We start from the raw sequence: 14,389 nt of genomic DNA on the forward strand, positions 1-14,389 counted from the left end.
CAGAAAAATATAACAAAAAACATGCAAACTCTATACTGTATCTCTGCTTCTCCTATATCAACAGCATACCCCAAAAAATGGAAGACTTTGATTATTTCCAAAGCTGTCGCCTTATATATAGGTGAGCACCACAAACATGAATATAGTTCCTCATTCACAAAGTGCAACACATCCACAAGATGCAGCAACACTGAAATGACTCCAAGGATCACAAGGTGTGCCTCAGTGTTGCCTAGCCCTCCAACCACATCTGTAACCATGGATTGTAATTATACTTGGGATAACGTGCTCTCATGCACATTCTATCAAACCCATTACACTACATAAATAAGTAGTCTTCAATTAACAAAGAAGTTAAGATATTGCCAGTAATTAAATTTTATCAAATTGAGCCATGAAACTGACTCATGAAACAGCCCAGTGCTCAGTTAAGTGTGGCAGCCTGTCTTCTCTTAATGAATAGCCTTACCTGGTACGTGGGATACTGACCATTCCTGTCCCATGTTGGTATCACATTCACAGTCAACAGACACATGACAGTCTCCTACACCCACTTATATTGTAATCCTTTGACTTAATCATTTCAAAATCATAAGTTATTATATACAAATGCATTTTTTTTTTTTTCAAAATTTTTTTTCTTTTTTGTTATGGAACAATGTCAGTGTATATCTTTTAGTACATTTAGCCAATGCTTATAATAAGGCTGTGTGTTACAGTCAGCCTGTTCCCCAGGCCACACCCTACTTGCTCACATCAGACAAGGATTTTGGTGGCAATAGCATGGACAGATACAGCCAACACCTCAAGTACCATGTCAGTTTTGATCCACTTTAGTAAATATTCACGTAGTGTCCCCTTGGTAAGAAGTCGGCACCTCTGTATTGACTGGCTGGCTCAAGACATGCAGATGTTAATGGACCTTAACGAATTTGTACTACTAGTTACTGATCAGTACTATTGCCTGTACTTTACAGTCTGCCATGTGCTCCACACTGCAAAGAATTACAGGAAGCAGTTAAAGACTATAAACTTCAGTAAAAAAAAATTTATTATCACAGATGACATCATCGTATTTAATAAAATCATGTTGTAATACTCTTTATCATTGGTCGGTTCTCAATATTCAAGACAGTGATACACTGATGCAGCATGAAGTACTGTATAAGACCACATAGACCCCAAAATTTTGTGGAATACAGAACACTAATAACTGACTAAATGACTACCAAAAACTACAAAATACTAACTGTATATCAATATCATATTACTCTTCAAAAAAGAAATTAAGTTATCAATTTTACAAGAAGGAGAATCTTACTTGGCTGTGAAAAATCCCTGGATGCCATATTTAATCCTCACAGTTTAGCATCCATCTTCCAAAGAACAAGTTATAGGTCTCAAAAAGGAAAAAGATGATGATTTGAGAGGGAAATAGAAATAGTATTGCAAATTAATTTTGCTTACCCACAAACAAACTCAGGTAAAAGATAAAAAAAAAAAAAATAAATAAATAAATAAATATAAAAAAAATAAAAAATCTGTACTTTGGGTAACTGTTCTTTATAATATGCCATGCTACTTTGAAAGAAGACCAGTTCTGTGATAAATGTGAATCCTGATGAAACTATTAGTCTTATATTAATCTATCAATGAACGAAGTTCCATGAATATTCATGACCTTCTTTACAGAATGGTATAAAGTTGTACTAATATAAACATTTGCTATGTAATACCATATTTTGTACAAGGCATGTATAAAAATATATGAAATAAATCAAGTTCCTGAGATGCAGGGACACATAACACTACAAACATCCATAATCTGCAATACAGAACAAACAGATTGGAAATCACTCTCATAATCTGTTTATGCAAAACAAGATGACAAAAGCTTTCACAAACCTTTTTCTTTTCTTTTTCATTATGTCCCCATTTATATTTGCAACAAAAATGTTTACATAAGAGAAAACACAATGACTTTCTATTATCTCTAACAGTATGAGGCAAATGAAAATTTCTCTTGCATTTTTATCATTAGTTATTTATTACCTAAATTCCCCTTTTAAGGACCAAATACCTTTGCCACTGTTATCCCTGTGAAAGTCACAAATTTGAGTGAGGAGAGCTTTAAAGAAAGGAGTTTGGCTGGCTGGCAAACGTTCCTGAAATCTTGATAATATTTCCTGAGTGCTAGCTTGCCCATCAATCTCTGCCTGAAATGCTACAAAATTTCTAATGTCAGCTAAGAGGTCAATGTTTTCCTGTACTTCAGGTTCTAAACTCTCCTCATCCACTGGTGCTGTAGATGGATAATCAGGATCATAATCATCCTCTTCCTCATTCTCAGATTCAAGAGCAATCCCCTTGTTTCTCTGTCGCATGCGGGAGAGCAACTGACATGATGAAAGGATACCACTTGATCCCACACCTTGTTCATTACTTAAAACAGTGTTCAGCTTGCTCTCACTGCCTTCCTTCAAATCAGTGGAATCTTTTAACTCATTATCTTTCACCTCCTCAAATCCTCCACTAAACATAGGAATTTTCTGTTCCTTATAACTTCCATCCTTCATCTTATTACCTCCCATGTAAGTGACTTCCTTGAATATCTGGTTCTTATTTTTCCCAAATTTAGGTGTAGTTTTTCCAAGAGATGATGGTTTACTTTCTATGGGCAGAGGCCTAAAGCACCGTGTTCGAGAAGCTCTCACAGCCTTCAGAGCCTCCTTGGCCACTCTCTCAGCTTCCCCTTCCACCAGCAGGTAGTCTGGATCACTATTATTCATAATGACATCATGGCTGAGAGCACCATGGATACCTGATTTTTTAAAGAGTTTTTCTAAAACATATTGGTCCTGAGACTTTGAAAGCTCTTTTTCTTCCATTTCCTCTTGCTCTGTTTTTTTATATTTTCTCTTCTTTGCTAAATATTCAATGCGCATTCCTTCAAACTTTTTCCCTTTCTTATGATGTTCTTTGTGTTCTTCCTTGCTTTTATCTTTGTTTTTTTTCTTATGTTTGTCTCTATGCTTAATCTGTTCTGTATTCAAATCACTATTTATTTCAAACTTGTCTGAATGCATTTCTTGATACTTGCTTCTTTCTCCTTCATAAATTCCTAAACTTAATGCTGAAAAAAGTACACTTTTTGAAGGCTTTGATTTTTCTTCATTGCTTTTCAAACATATATCAGGATTTGCAAGCTTTGTAAATCTCTCTTCCTGTCCTTGCTGATCTGATACATCTTCACATGAAAATGGCAAATCTTCTATACCAGATATTTCTGTCTTTGTAAAAAATTTCATATCTGCTATTTTTTCCACAGCATATGGTTTACTGATTTTGAAATCTTCTACAGGTTTTCCTGGTTTTACCTCATCCATGTTGTTTTCACTCATTTTTATTTCCACATCATCATTTGGTAATACATTACTAGAGCTTTTATCACCATCTTTACCTTCTGCTTTGGGTAAGGAATCCAAACCTGTAATATCAGCTTTACCTTCCTGTTTCAGTGAGGAGTCTAAATGGATGGAGTCTACAGGTTCAACATGTGATGTTTTTGTGCTCCCAATCTTTTTGCTGATGAGTTTTGCAAGTTCCTTCATTTTCTCCACTTGGTTAAGACCTACTTGTGCACTATCTTTATCTACATTTTCAACTGAAACAGCACTACTTGTACTTTTCTTTCTTTTGTGGCTCTTATTTTGTGTTTTGTTTGTTGGATTATCATTTCCAAATACTCTACCTTTAGGCAAAGAGCTCACCTCCACCTTATTACAAGCTTCTCTATTTCCATGTTGATCAAGATTTCCTTCCTCACTTTGCTCACTTTTTTTCTTCTTTTTCACTCCAAGTTTTATTTCTGAACCTGTCCCAGCAAAAATGGCAGATGATTCTGTTTTCTCTTTTTCACCCTCAGTCAGAGAAAAAAGCTCATAAAGATCATTGGTTTTAAAAAATCTTTGCTGCTTAGGATCTTTCAAGACACGGTTGGTCAGAAACTGCTTGAAGATTTGTCGATGGTAGATCTTCTCCTCAATAGTACCAGCCATTAGTAACCTGATAGAATAAATGTTTTGTTAAGAAATGCTTTAAAAATATTCTTAGTAAAAAACTAATACTTGTTGAAATGTTTATGTACATTTAAAAATTCTATATATGAAGGCCATAAAAACTGCTGCCCACTGGACATTTGAAAGGAATATTAATAACAAGTATTTATTTATCTATCTGTTTATTCATTTAGTTAGTCATTTGATTTATATTATTTATTTACTTTTTTTTTCATTTGTCTTTTTTGTAGACAAAAATTTGTCAAGGGGAGAGAGAAAAAAAGGCCCAGTGAGGTGCTGGTCCCTGTAGAGTTGAAATTATTAGTCAGAAGTACAATATAAATATCTTGGAAACCTGCCTCTTGAATTAATTCAAGTTATAGCCAGAGTAGCTGCGGTGGCGAGTGGACGTGTTGTGTGTGCGCTCCGTTTTTGGCTATTGTTTTTATAGTTAGCAAGTGGTGTTTGTGCTTGGTGTCTGTGTGTGGTGCTTTTGAGTGTTAGTGAAGTGAAAGTGTGTACTGCAAGTGTTAGATTAGAGTGAAATAGTGCTTAGAATCAGTGTTTGTGAATTAAAAGTATTTTGGTAGAGTGAAGAGACTAGGCTTGTAACCGTCAAGTTGACCTTGAAAGAGGATTAGTTGACCTCACTTAGGCCCCCCACCACCGCGGTTCCCCCACCCCGCCATCACCAATTATTTTTATTTGTTTGTTAGCTACGTATAGTGTTCTTGTGAGTTAACAGATTGTAAATTAGTATGGCGGTAGCTACTGAGGTATATCAGAGTGTGATTGAGTGCGTGAAAGAGAGTGTTGAGGTGAGATTGGGCGAGTTTGTTGTGTGTGAGATGTGTGGGCATGACAGGAAGGTCGTTGACTTTTCTGAGTGTATGGTGTGTAGGCTCAAGAGCGAGAATTTAGTTCTTTCTCTTGAGCACCGAGAATTGCGAGAGGAAATGAGAAAGCTAAGTGAGGGGAAAAGTGCGAACGAAGTTCTCATCTTTGAGTTGAAGGAGGAGGTTAAGAGGCTTGGGGAGGCAGTGGAAAAAATTGGGCAGGAGATCAGTGTTAGGCCGAAGGTTGGACCTTCTGAGGGCGACAGGATGGCTTGGCCCTCTGTTGGGAAGAGCAGAGTAGGGAAGAGGGAACAGGCAAGCCAGACTGGGAAAGATAGTAGTCAGGATGGGCAGAGATGGCAGGTTGCGAGGGGAAGGAAAGCGGAGGCAGTTAGGGAGGATAGCACTATACCTGTTGAGTGTGAAAATAGGTTCGGTTTGTTGGAAGGGGAGGGGGAGAGTGCGTGTGGAGTGAATGAGGTGGTTGTGGTGAGTGAAAGGAGAGAGAAGGGGGTAGAGGAGAGGAGGAGGAGGGTTGTGGCTAGCACACCTCAGGTGTGTGTGGTGGGTGACTCTCAGGTTAGGTACTTAGATAGCACTTTCTGTGGGAAAGACAGGGATAGAAGGACGAACTTGTGTATGCCTGGTGCAGGTGTGAAGGCAGTGAGTGAGGAGGTGCAGAAGAGAGTTGGGGGGATGGAGAGGGAGGGTGTAGTAGTTTTGCACGTAGGTGGGAACGATGTCAGAGCAGGTGGGTCGGAGGAGTTAGTGGCAAGATTTCGAGAAATGTTAGGCAAGATAAGGGAGAGTGGTAGGAGGTGTGTAGTGTCAGGAATCTTACCTCGTGTGTATGTTAGCAGGGAATGGTTGTCTAGGGCCATTGGTGTGAATGATCGGGTAAAAGGGATGTGTAAGGATGTGGGATAGGATGTATGGGATAGGTTCTATGGGCGAAAGGATTTGTATGCTAGGGATGGTGTGCATCTGAGTAGGAAGGGTGTGGATGTGCTGAGTGGATGTCTGGAGGGGGGAGTTGGGATGGAATGTAGGGGGTGAGGTAGCAAATGCATTCCAGAAGAAAGATGTTACACATAAATTAGATAGGATAAACAGAGATAGTGAAATGATTAGGAAAGATTTCCAGGTGCAAATAAGAGAGAATAAGATTAGGATTCCAAATAAGGAGACAGCATCTAGGAAGGTAGCAGGACTTAAATGTTTTTATGTAAATGCCAGGAGTCTTAGGAACAAGGACAAGTTATCTAGTTATATAGTTGAGGAGGGCTTAGATGTTGTATGTGTCACAGAGGCATGGGTAAATGAGGAAAAGTTTAGGAAAATAGGAAAGAATATGAAGTAGATGGATACATTATGTATTTACACCAGAGAATTGGTAGGATAGGTGGAGGAGTAGTTATTTATGTAAAAAAATCCTTCATTTCCAGTCAGGTTAATGGTATTAAGGTAGATAACAGAGTAGAGTCCTTATGGCTGGATGTTAGAGTAAACAAAAGTAAGGTTATTAGAGTAGGAGCTTTTATAGACCACCTAACCAGTCAGCAGATGTAGACAACCTTATGGTAGATGAGATAAATAGGGGTGTACTAGTCAGACAATTATCTTAGGGATTTTAATCTTAAGTCAGTAAACTGGGAGAGGATGGTAGGAGATGCTAGTGAAAATAAGTTTATGGAAAGTTTTCAGGATAACTATTTAGTGCAGATGGTAGATAAACCTACTAGGGGGAGGAAGGTTTTAGACATAGTACTAACAAATATTGAGCATTGTTTAAAGGAAGTTGAGGTAGGAGAGACTTTAGCAAACAGTGACCATCATATAATTAGATTTATCATTAATTCCAGTAGGGATAATATAGTGAATAAGACTAGAGTCCCAAACTATCAGAAAGGCAATTATGGTAGGTTACGTCAGTTATTAGGAGAGGTAAACTGGGAAGATAGTTTTGGAAATAAAACTGCACAGGAGATGTGGGATATTTTTAAGGTTGTAGTAAAGGGTATAGTGATGCAGTGTATCCCTTACAAAGATATAAGGCAGAGAAACAGGAAGCCATTATGGTGGACTCATGAGATAGGTAGACAGATCAGAGAGAAGAAGAGGGCATATAGAGAGTTGCAGAAAAGTGGGAAGATGTAGATTTGATTAGGTACAGACAGGTCAGAGATGATTTGAGTAAGGTTATAAAAAAGTAAAAGGCAGGCAGAGATAAAACTAGCTAGAGCTGGGAGTAAAGATCCCAAAAATTATATAGTTATTACAAGGTCAGTGATAAAAGAAATAAGGATAGGATTGGACCACTCAGAAAAGATGGTGTAGTAGTGGATCAAAATGAAGACATAGTAGAATTATTGAATGAACAATTTTCTTCAGTATTTACTAGGGAAAGAATAGGAAATCCTGTTACAAACAGTGCGACAAGTAGTTTAAGAGCTTTAGAAAATATTGATATAAAACCGGGAATTATTAGGAAATTTATTCTTGAACTAGACGATAGGAAAGCTAGTGGTCCTGATGAGCATGCCAGAGTACTTAGGGAGGGTGTAGACAGTATTTCTGAAGCACTTAAGTTAATCTTTGAAAGATCACTTAGGTTTGCTGAGATACCTCAGGACTGGAAGTTAGCTAATGTTACACCAATATTTAAAAAAGGTAGGAAGGATGATGTGAATAATTATAGACCGATCAGTTTAACTAGTATAGTATGTAAGATACTAGAGAAAATCATTAAGGGTAGTATTTGGGAGCATTTAAATGAGAATAGATTAATTAGAGATACCCAACATGGCTTTAGATCAGGAGGTCCTGTCTTACAAATTTGCTCGATATCTTAGAATATATTACCAAGGAGTTAGATGATGGAAATAGCATAGATGTTATATATCTAGATTTTAGCAAGGCGTTTGATAAGGTACCGCATAGGAGGCTAGTGTACAAATTGAGACTACATGGGATAGGGGTAGGTTAGTTGATTGGATTAGTGAATGGCTTTCTGATAGGAAACAGAGAGTAGTATTAAATGGGGCAATGTCTGAGTGGAAGGAAGTGGTTAGTGGGTACCCCAAGGATCAGTGCTAGGACCTCTTCTTTTCTTGGTGTACATTAACGATTTAGATATAGGAATTAGTAGCAAAGTATCAAAGTTTGCAGATGATACTAAGATAGCATGTGCAGTACAGGGTAAAAGGACAATTACAGAATACAACGAGACCTGGACAGGCTGATAGCATGGGCAGACAGGTGGCAGATGGAGTTTAATTCTAAAAAGTGTCAGGTTATGCATTTAGGTAAAGACAACACAAACTTTAGCTATGAGATGGAGGGATGTTGGCAAGAGGCAGTAGAGGAGGGAAAGGATTTAGGAGTAGTGATAGACAGGACTATGAAATTTTCACAGCAATGTTTAGAAGCAAGAAATAGGGCAAATAGGATCCTGGGTTTTATAAATAGAAATGTTAATTATAAAAGTAAGGAGGTGGTGCGTAGTTTATATAATTCCTATGTTAGGCCCCATTTAGAGTATTGCATACAGGCCTGGTCACCCCATTATAGGCAGGATATCAACATGTTAGAAGCAGTTCAGAGAAGAGCAACTAGGATGATATCAGCATTAAAGCGCCTAGAGTATAGAGATAGATTAAAGGGATTAAACATGTTTTCATTTGAGAGAAGATGTATAAGAGGGATATGATAAGAGTTATTTAAAATTTTCTCAGATACAAACTACATAGATGTGAGATCTTTCTTTACCTTAGAGGAGGGAAATAGGACTAGAAATCATGGCAGGAAGATTAGAAAGCAAGGCTGCAGGTTAGATATAATAAAATATTTCTTTAGTCATAGGGTGGTAGACTTCTGGAATGCATTGCCAGAGAGGGTTGTAAATAGCACTAGTTTGACAATGTTTAAAAACAGATTAGATAAGCACTTAAATTTATTAGATTTATAATTATGTATAGCGCTGCATGATAGTTTTTATAAGAAGTTTACTATAGTTAAACAAGACATGATCCCCATGTATGGGGATCACAGATTGTAGAAAAATTCGCTGCAGGACTTAGACCTGTTAATGGGCCAAATATTTACAATTAGTATATAATGTATTGTGTACTTGTAAGTGTATCTTTAAGTACTGATGACGAGGTCGCTGTGCGACTGATACAGGATAACCTAGATGGGCTCTGGTGGCCCTTTGTTATCCTATTATTTATGTTATGTTATGTTAAGGTGGAAATACAAAAGCTGGCAAGTAGTTCGAAAGAAAAGGATGAATGATTGAGAATATTTGTTAATTTTTGCATTAGAGATGGATAGAATAGGGGTGAGAGAAAGAAGAAAGTCTTATGCAGAGTGTAAGGAGGTGAGCCATGCAGTTAGTAATATCAGAAGAGCAGTTAGCATAAAAATACTGGTAAAAAATAGCAAGAGATGCAACACTGAGGCAGTGAAAAAGAGGCTGAAGACAGTCAATTAGAAGAGAGGAGTTGATGACAAGCTTTTGATTCCACCTTGTCTAAAAAAAACAGTATGAGTGGAACCCCAATACATGTATGGAGTGGAACCCTATACATAGATGGTTAAGGATGCTGTACAGAGTTAGCAACTCAAGGAAGGACCTAATAACAATGTACAAGATGTCAATGGCATTGAAAAGATAGACAAGGAAGACCTGGTGCTGGTGACAGAAAAAGATAGAAGGACAAGAGGACATGTAAAAAAGATTGGGATGAGGCAGTGTGTGAAGGATATTGGAAAATACAGTTTTCCACACAGAACGGTGGAGAAGTGGAATGCATTGAATAATGAAGTTGTTACAGCACATAATGTGCACAACTTTACAGAAAATTTAGATACATGGAGATACAGAGACAAGACACTATGAGCCCCGCTTGAATCCTGTACAATAACTAGATAAATACAACTAGGTAAATACACACACACACACACACACACACTAAGAATATAGCGGAATTGCTAAATAATAGGTTTCAGCAAGTATTTACTAAAGAAACAATGTTTGTAAAGCCACAGAATATACAAGGAAATGTGCACATGGAGGACATTAAGATACCTAAAAAGGAGTTATATAAAATGTTGGAGGAACTTAAAGATGATAAAGCAATGGGACCAGATGAAGTTTCAGGAAAATTATTGAAGGAGTGTAGAGAAGAATTGATTGATCCATTATATGATATTATAAGGTGCTCATTAGAAACAGGGAAGTACCAGTAGAGTGGAAGAGAGCTGAAGTGGTGCCCATTTATAAGGGAGGCAGTAAGGAAGAGCCTCTTAACTATAGACCTGTGTCTCTAACAAGTGTGGTCGGTAAGATTTGTGAGAGGGTGATAAAGAAATATTGGATACGGTTCCTGGAGGATCATAAGTTATTATCGGATCATCAATTTGGCTTCAGGAAAGGGAGGTCATGTGTAACAAATCTACTGAGCTTTTATTCAAGAGTGGTTGACAAAATACAGGAGAGAGAGGGATGGACGGACTGTGTATATTTGGATTTAAAGAAAGTTTTTGACAAGGTACCTCACAAGAGACTGTTATGGAAAGTAGAGATTTATGGAAGACTGAAAGGAAAAGTGTTAAAGTGGATGGAAAACTACTTGAGATGGAGGGAGATGAGAACGGTAATAAGGGATGCAAGGTCGGACTGGTTGGTGGTGGAGAGTGGAGTCCCACAAGGCTCAGTGCTGGCACCAATACTTTTCCTGGTATATATAAATGACATGCCAGAGGGAGTAAACAGTTATATTAATTTGTTTGCGGATGATGCGAAGTTGTGTAGGTGTGTGAAGAGTGAAGAAGATTGTGAAATTTTACAGGCAGACCTGGATAAGATTTGGGAGTGGAGCAAGAGGTGGCAAATGGAATTTAATCTGAGCAAGAGTCATGTGATGGAGATGGGAAAGAGTGGAAGACGGCCAAGAGGGTCATATAAGATGGGTGAAGAAGTAGTGTTGAAAAAGGTGGAAAAGGAAAAGGATTTGGGAGTGATAATACAAGACCATGGGCAGTTTGAGGCTCATATTGATAAGATGTTTGGAGAAACATATAATTTGATAAAAAATATTGGATTAGCCTTCCATTATATGGATAAAGATATGATGAAGAAATTAATTAGTATGGTAATTAGACCAAGATTGGAATATGCTGGAGTGGTTTGGTCCCCTTATAAAAAGAAGCATATAAGGAAGTTGGAGAGATTGCAGAGAATGGCAACAAAATGGTTCCGGAATTGGCAGAAATGACCTATGAGGAGAGATTAAAAGAAATTAATTTGCCTACCTTGGAACAAAGAAGAGAAAGAGGAGATTTAATACAGGTTTATAAACTGTTGAGTGGACTGGATGAAGTGGATAATGAGCAAATGATGTTGAGAGAGGAAAACTTAAGTAGAACTACAAGATCGCATAGTAAAAGATAGCCAAGGAATATGCTTGAAGGATGTGAAAAACTATAGTTTCCCACAAAGATGTGTGGAGGTGTGGAATGGTTTGAGTGAGGAGGTGGTGTCAGCGAGGAGTGTGCACAGTTTTAAAGGAAAGTTGGATGTGTGTAGATATGGAGATGGGGCCACACGAGTATGATACCCAGGCCCTGTAAAATTACAACTAGGTGAATACAACTAGGTGAATACACACACACACACACACACACACACACACACACACACACACACACACACACACACACACACACACACACACACACACACACATTAGAAGAGAGAAGAACAAGAGGAGACATGATAACTATGTATAAATTGGTGAACAAGATTGACATACTGGATAGAGTGTTGATAAAGGTGACCACAAGTAATCATCTCCGAGGACATGGAAAAAAGCTAATAAAGGACATCTGTCTAAATGACATGAGAAAATACAGTTTCCCGCATCGTAGCATTGATAAGTGGAATAAACTGAGCAGTCATGTCGTTGATGCTGTGTGTGTCAATCAGATGAAAGAGAGATATGACAGGAATGGACAAGGAAACAGGACACAGAGAGCTTAGCTCGGGTCCTGTAATACACAAATAGGTAAATACAAATAGGTAAATACACACACAAAAATGTTTTACAAATTCATAAATGGAAAACTAAATAAAAGGGAGGCAATAGAAAAGGTAAAAAATGGGGAAGAAGTATATGAAGATGCTGGAGATATAGCTGAAATTTTGAACGACAACTTTTGCAAAGTGTTTACAAAGGAGGAGCATTTTATGGGAGGAAGGCCTACGGAAATAAAGCAAATGCAGGACATCATGGTTACTAATGAAGATGTAAGGAAAATTATAAGCAATCTGGATATTAATAAATCAATGGGGCCTGATGGCATATCTGGGAGGTTGCTAAATGAATGTAAGGATCAATTGTTGAACCCCGTATTTGATATTGTGGAAACCTCCATACGAACAGGATTAGTCCCGAAAGAGTGAAAAAGAGCTGACATTGTGCCTATATATAAGAATGGTAGTAGAATGGAACCGCTAAATTATAGACCAGTATCGTTGACTAGTATATTGTGCAAGGTATGTGAAGAAGTAATTAAAGCTAAGTGGAGTGAGTATCTAGAAAGTGAAAACATTCTGAGTGAAAGGCAGTTTGGTTTCAGAAAAGGAAGATCATGTGTATCCAATTTATTATGTTTTTATTCAAGAGTGACTGACATACTACAACATAGAGAGGGATGGGTGGATGCTATCTACCTAAACTTGAGAAAGGCCTTTGATAAAGTACCACACAATAGGCTGATGTGGAAACTAAAGATGATTGGAGGAGTAAATGATAAACTAGCAAAATGGATGGAAAATTACTTAATGGGAAGGGAAATGAGAACAGTGGTGAGAGGAAGGAAGTCCGAGTGGAAGAAGGTAACCAGTGGAGTTCCACAAGGGTCAGTGCTTAGTCCCATCATGTTTTTGATTTATGTTAATGATATGCCAGTAGGAATTGACAGTTACATGAACATGTTCGCGGACGATACTAAAATTATGAGGAGAGTAAAGAATGTGGAAAATTGTAACAAGTTACAGGAAGATCTTGATAAAATATATGAGTGGAGTAAGGAGTGGAAGATGGAATTTAATATAGACAAGACCCATGTTATGAAAATAGGAAGAAGTAGATAAAGACCAAACAGGGATTACAGGCTGGGTGATGAGAAAATTAAAGAGACCAATGAGGAGAAGACTTAGGAGTAACCGTGCAAAACACCCTGTCACCAGAGAAACACATTAACAAGATTTTTTGGAAAACATACAACATGCTTCAAAATATTGGCCTTGCATTCCACTACCTAGATGAAGGAATGATGAAGAAGATATTATGTACCTTAATAAGACCCCAGTTAGAATATGCAGCATGTGTCTGGTCACCGCATATGAAGAAAAATGTGAAGAAGGTGGAAAGGGTACAGAGGCTGGCAACAAGGATGGTACCAGGACTCAGGGAGTTAGACTATGAGGAAAGACTGAGGAAGCTGGGGTTGACCACATTAGAAGAGAGAAGAACAAGAGGAGACATGATAACTATGTATAAATCGGTGAATAAGATTGACATACTGGATAGAGAGTTGATAAAGGTGACCACAAGTAATCATCTCCGAGGACATGGAAAAAAGCTAATAAAGGACATCTGTCTAAATGACGTGAGAAAATACAGTTTCTCGCATCGTAGCATTGATAAGTGGAATAAACTGAGCAGTGATGTCGTTGACGCGTTGTGTGTCAACTAGATGAAAGAGAGATATGACAGGAATGGACAAGGAGACAGGACACAGAGAGCTTAGCTCGGGCCCTGTAATACACAAATAGGTAAATACAAATAGGTAAAATACACACACACACACACACACACACACACACACACACACACACACACACACACACACACAATGTAAGGAACAGCCAAAATTGTTCTACAGATTCATAAATGGAAAAATTAGGCAAAAAGAAACAATAGAACGGTTAAAAGGAGAGAACGGGATGTTGGAAGACCCAAAATGTATGGCAGAACTATTAAATAATAAATTCCAGGAGGTCTTTACTAAGGAATCCAAATTTGAAAGGCCACAGGATAATAGAGACACTCTATATGAAATAGATTAAATTAACCAAGCTTGAAATAAGAGTTAATGAAGGAACTGGATTAAGAGAAGGCAATGGGACCGGATGAACTCTCAGGCAGAATACTGAAAGAATGTAGGGAAGAACTAGCAAGTCCTATATACATCATCATAAAATGCTCAATAGGAAATGGAACAGTACCAGTAGAATGGAAAAGAGCCGAGGTGGTTCCCATATATAAGAGCGGAAGGAAGGAAGAACCTTTAAATTACAGACCGGTATCACTAACTAGTGTAATATGCAAGATGTGTGAAAGAATAATAAAGAAACAATGGATCAAGTTCCTTGAAGACAACAAATTAATATCAAATAGCCAATTTGGTTTTAGAAAAGAGGTCGTG

At 37.8% G+C, this 14,389-nt stretch overlaps 1 protein-coding gene across 1 annotated transcript in view; it reads right to left on the reverse strand.

Moving 5' to 3' along the window:
• Positions 1 to 1,033: 1,033 nt before the first annotated feature.
• The window catches only part of LOC123520637 (DNA excision repair protein ERCC-6-like), a 105,249-nt gene continuing 91,893 nt past the window's right edge, over positions 1,034 to 14,389 (reverse strand). The window contains 1 exon segment of the mRNA XM_045283117.1: positions 1,034 to 4,065. Within this exon segment, the coding sequence (XP_045139052.1) occupies positions 2,049 to 4,065 (2,017 nt within the window). The 3' untranslated portion in view covers positions 1,034 to 2,048.

Source organism: Portunus trituberculatus, chromosome 47 (assembly GCF_017591435.1).
Source record: "Portunus trituberculatus isolate SZX2019 chromosome 47, ASM1759143v1, whole genome shotgun sequence".
Taxonomy (NCBI): domain Eukaryota; kingdom Metazoa; phylum Arthropoda; class Malacostraca; order Decapoda; family Portunidae; genus Portunus; species Portunus trituberculatus.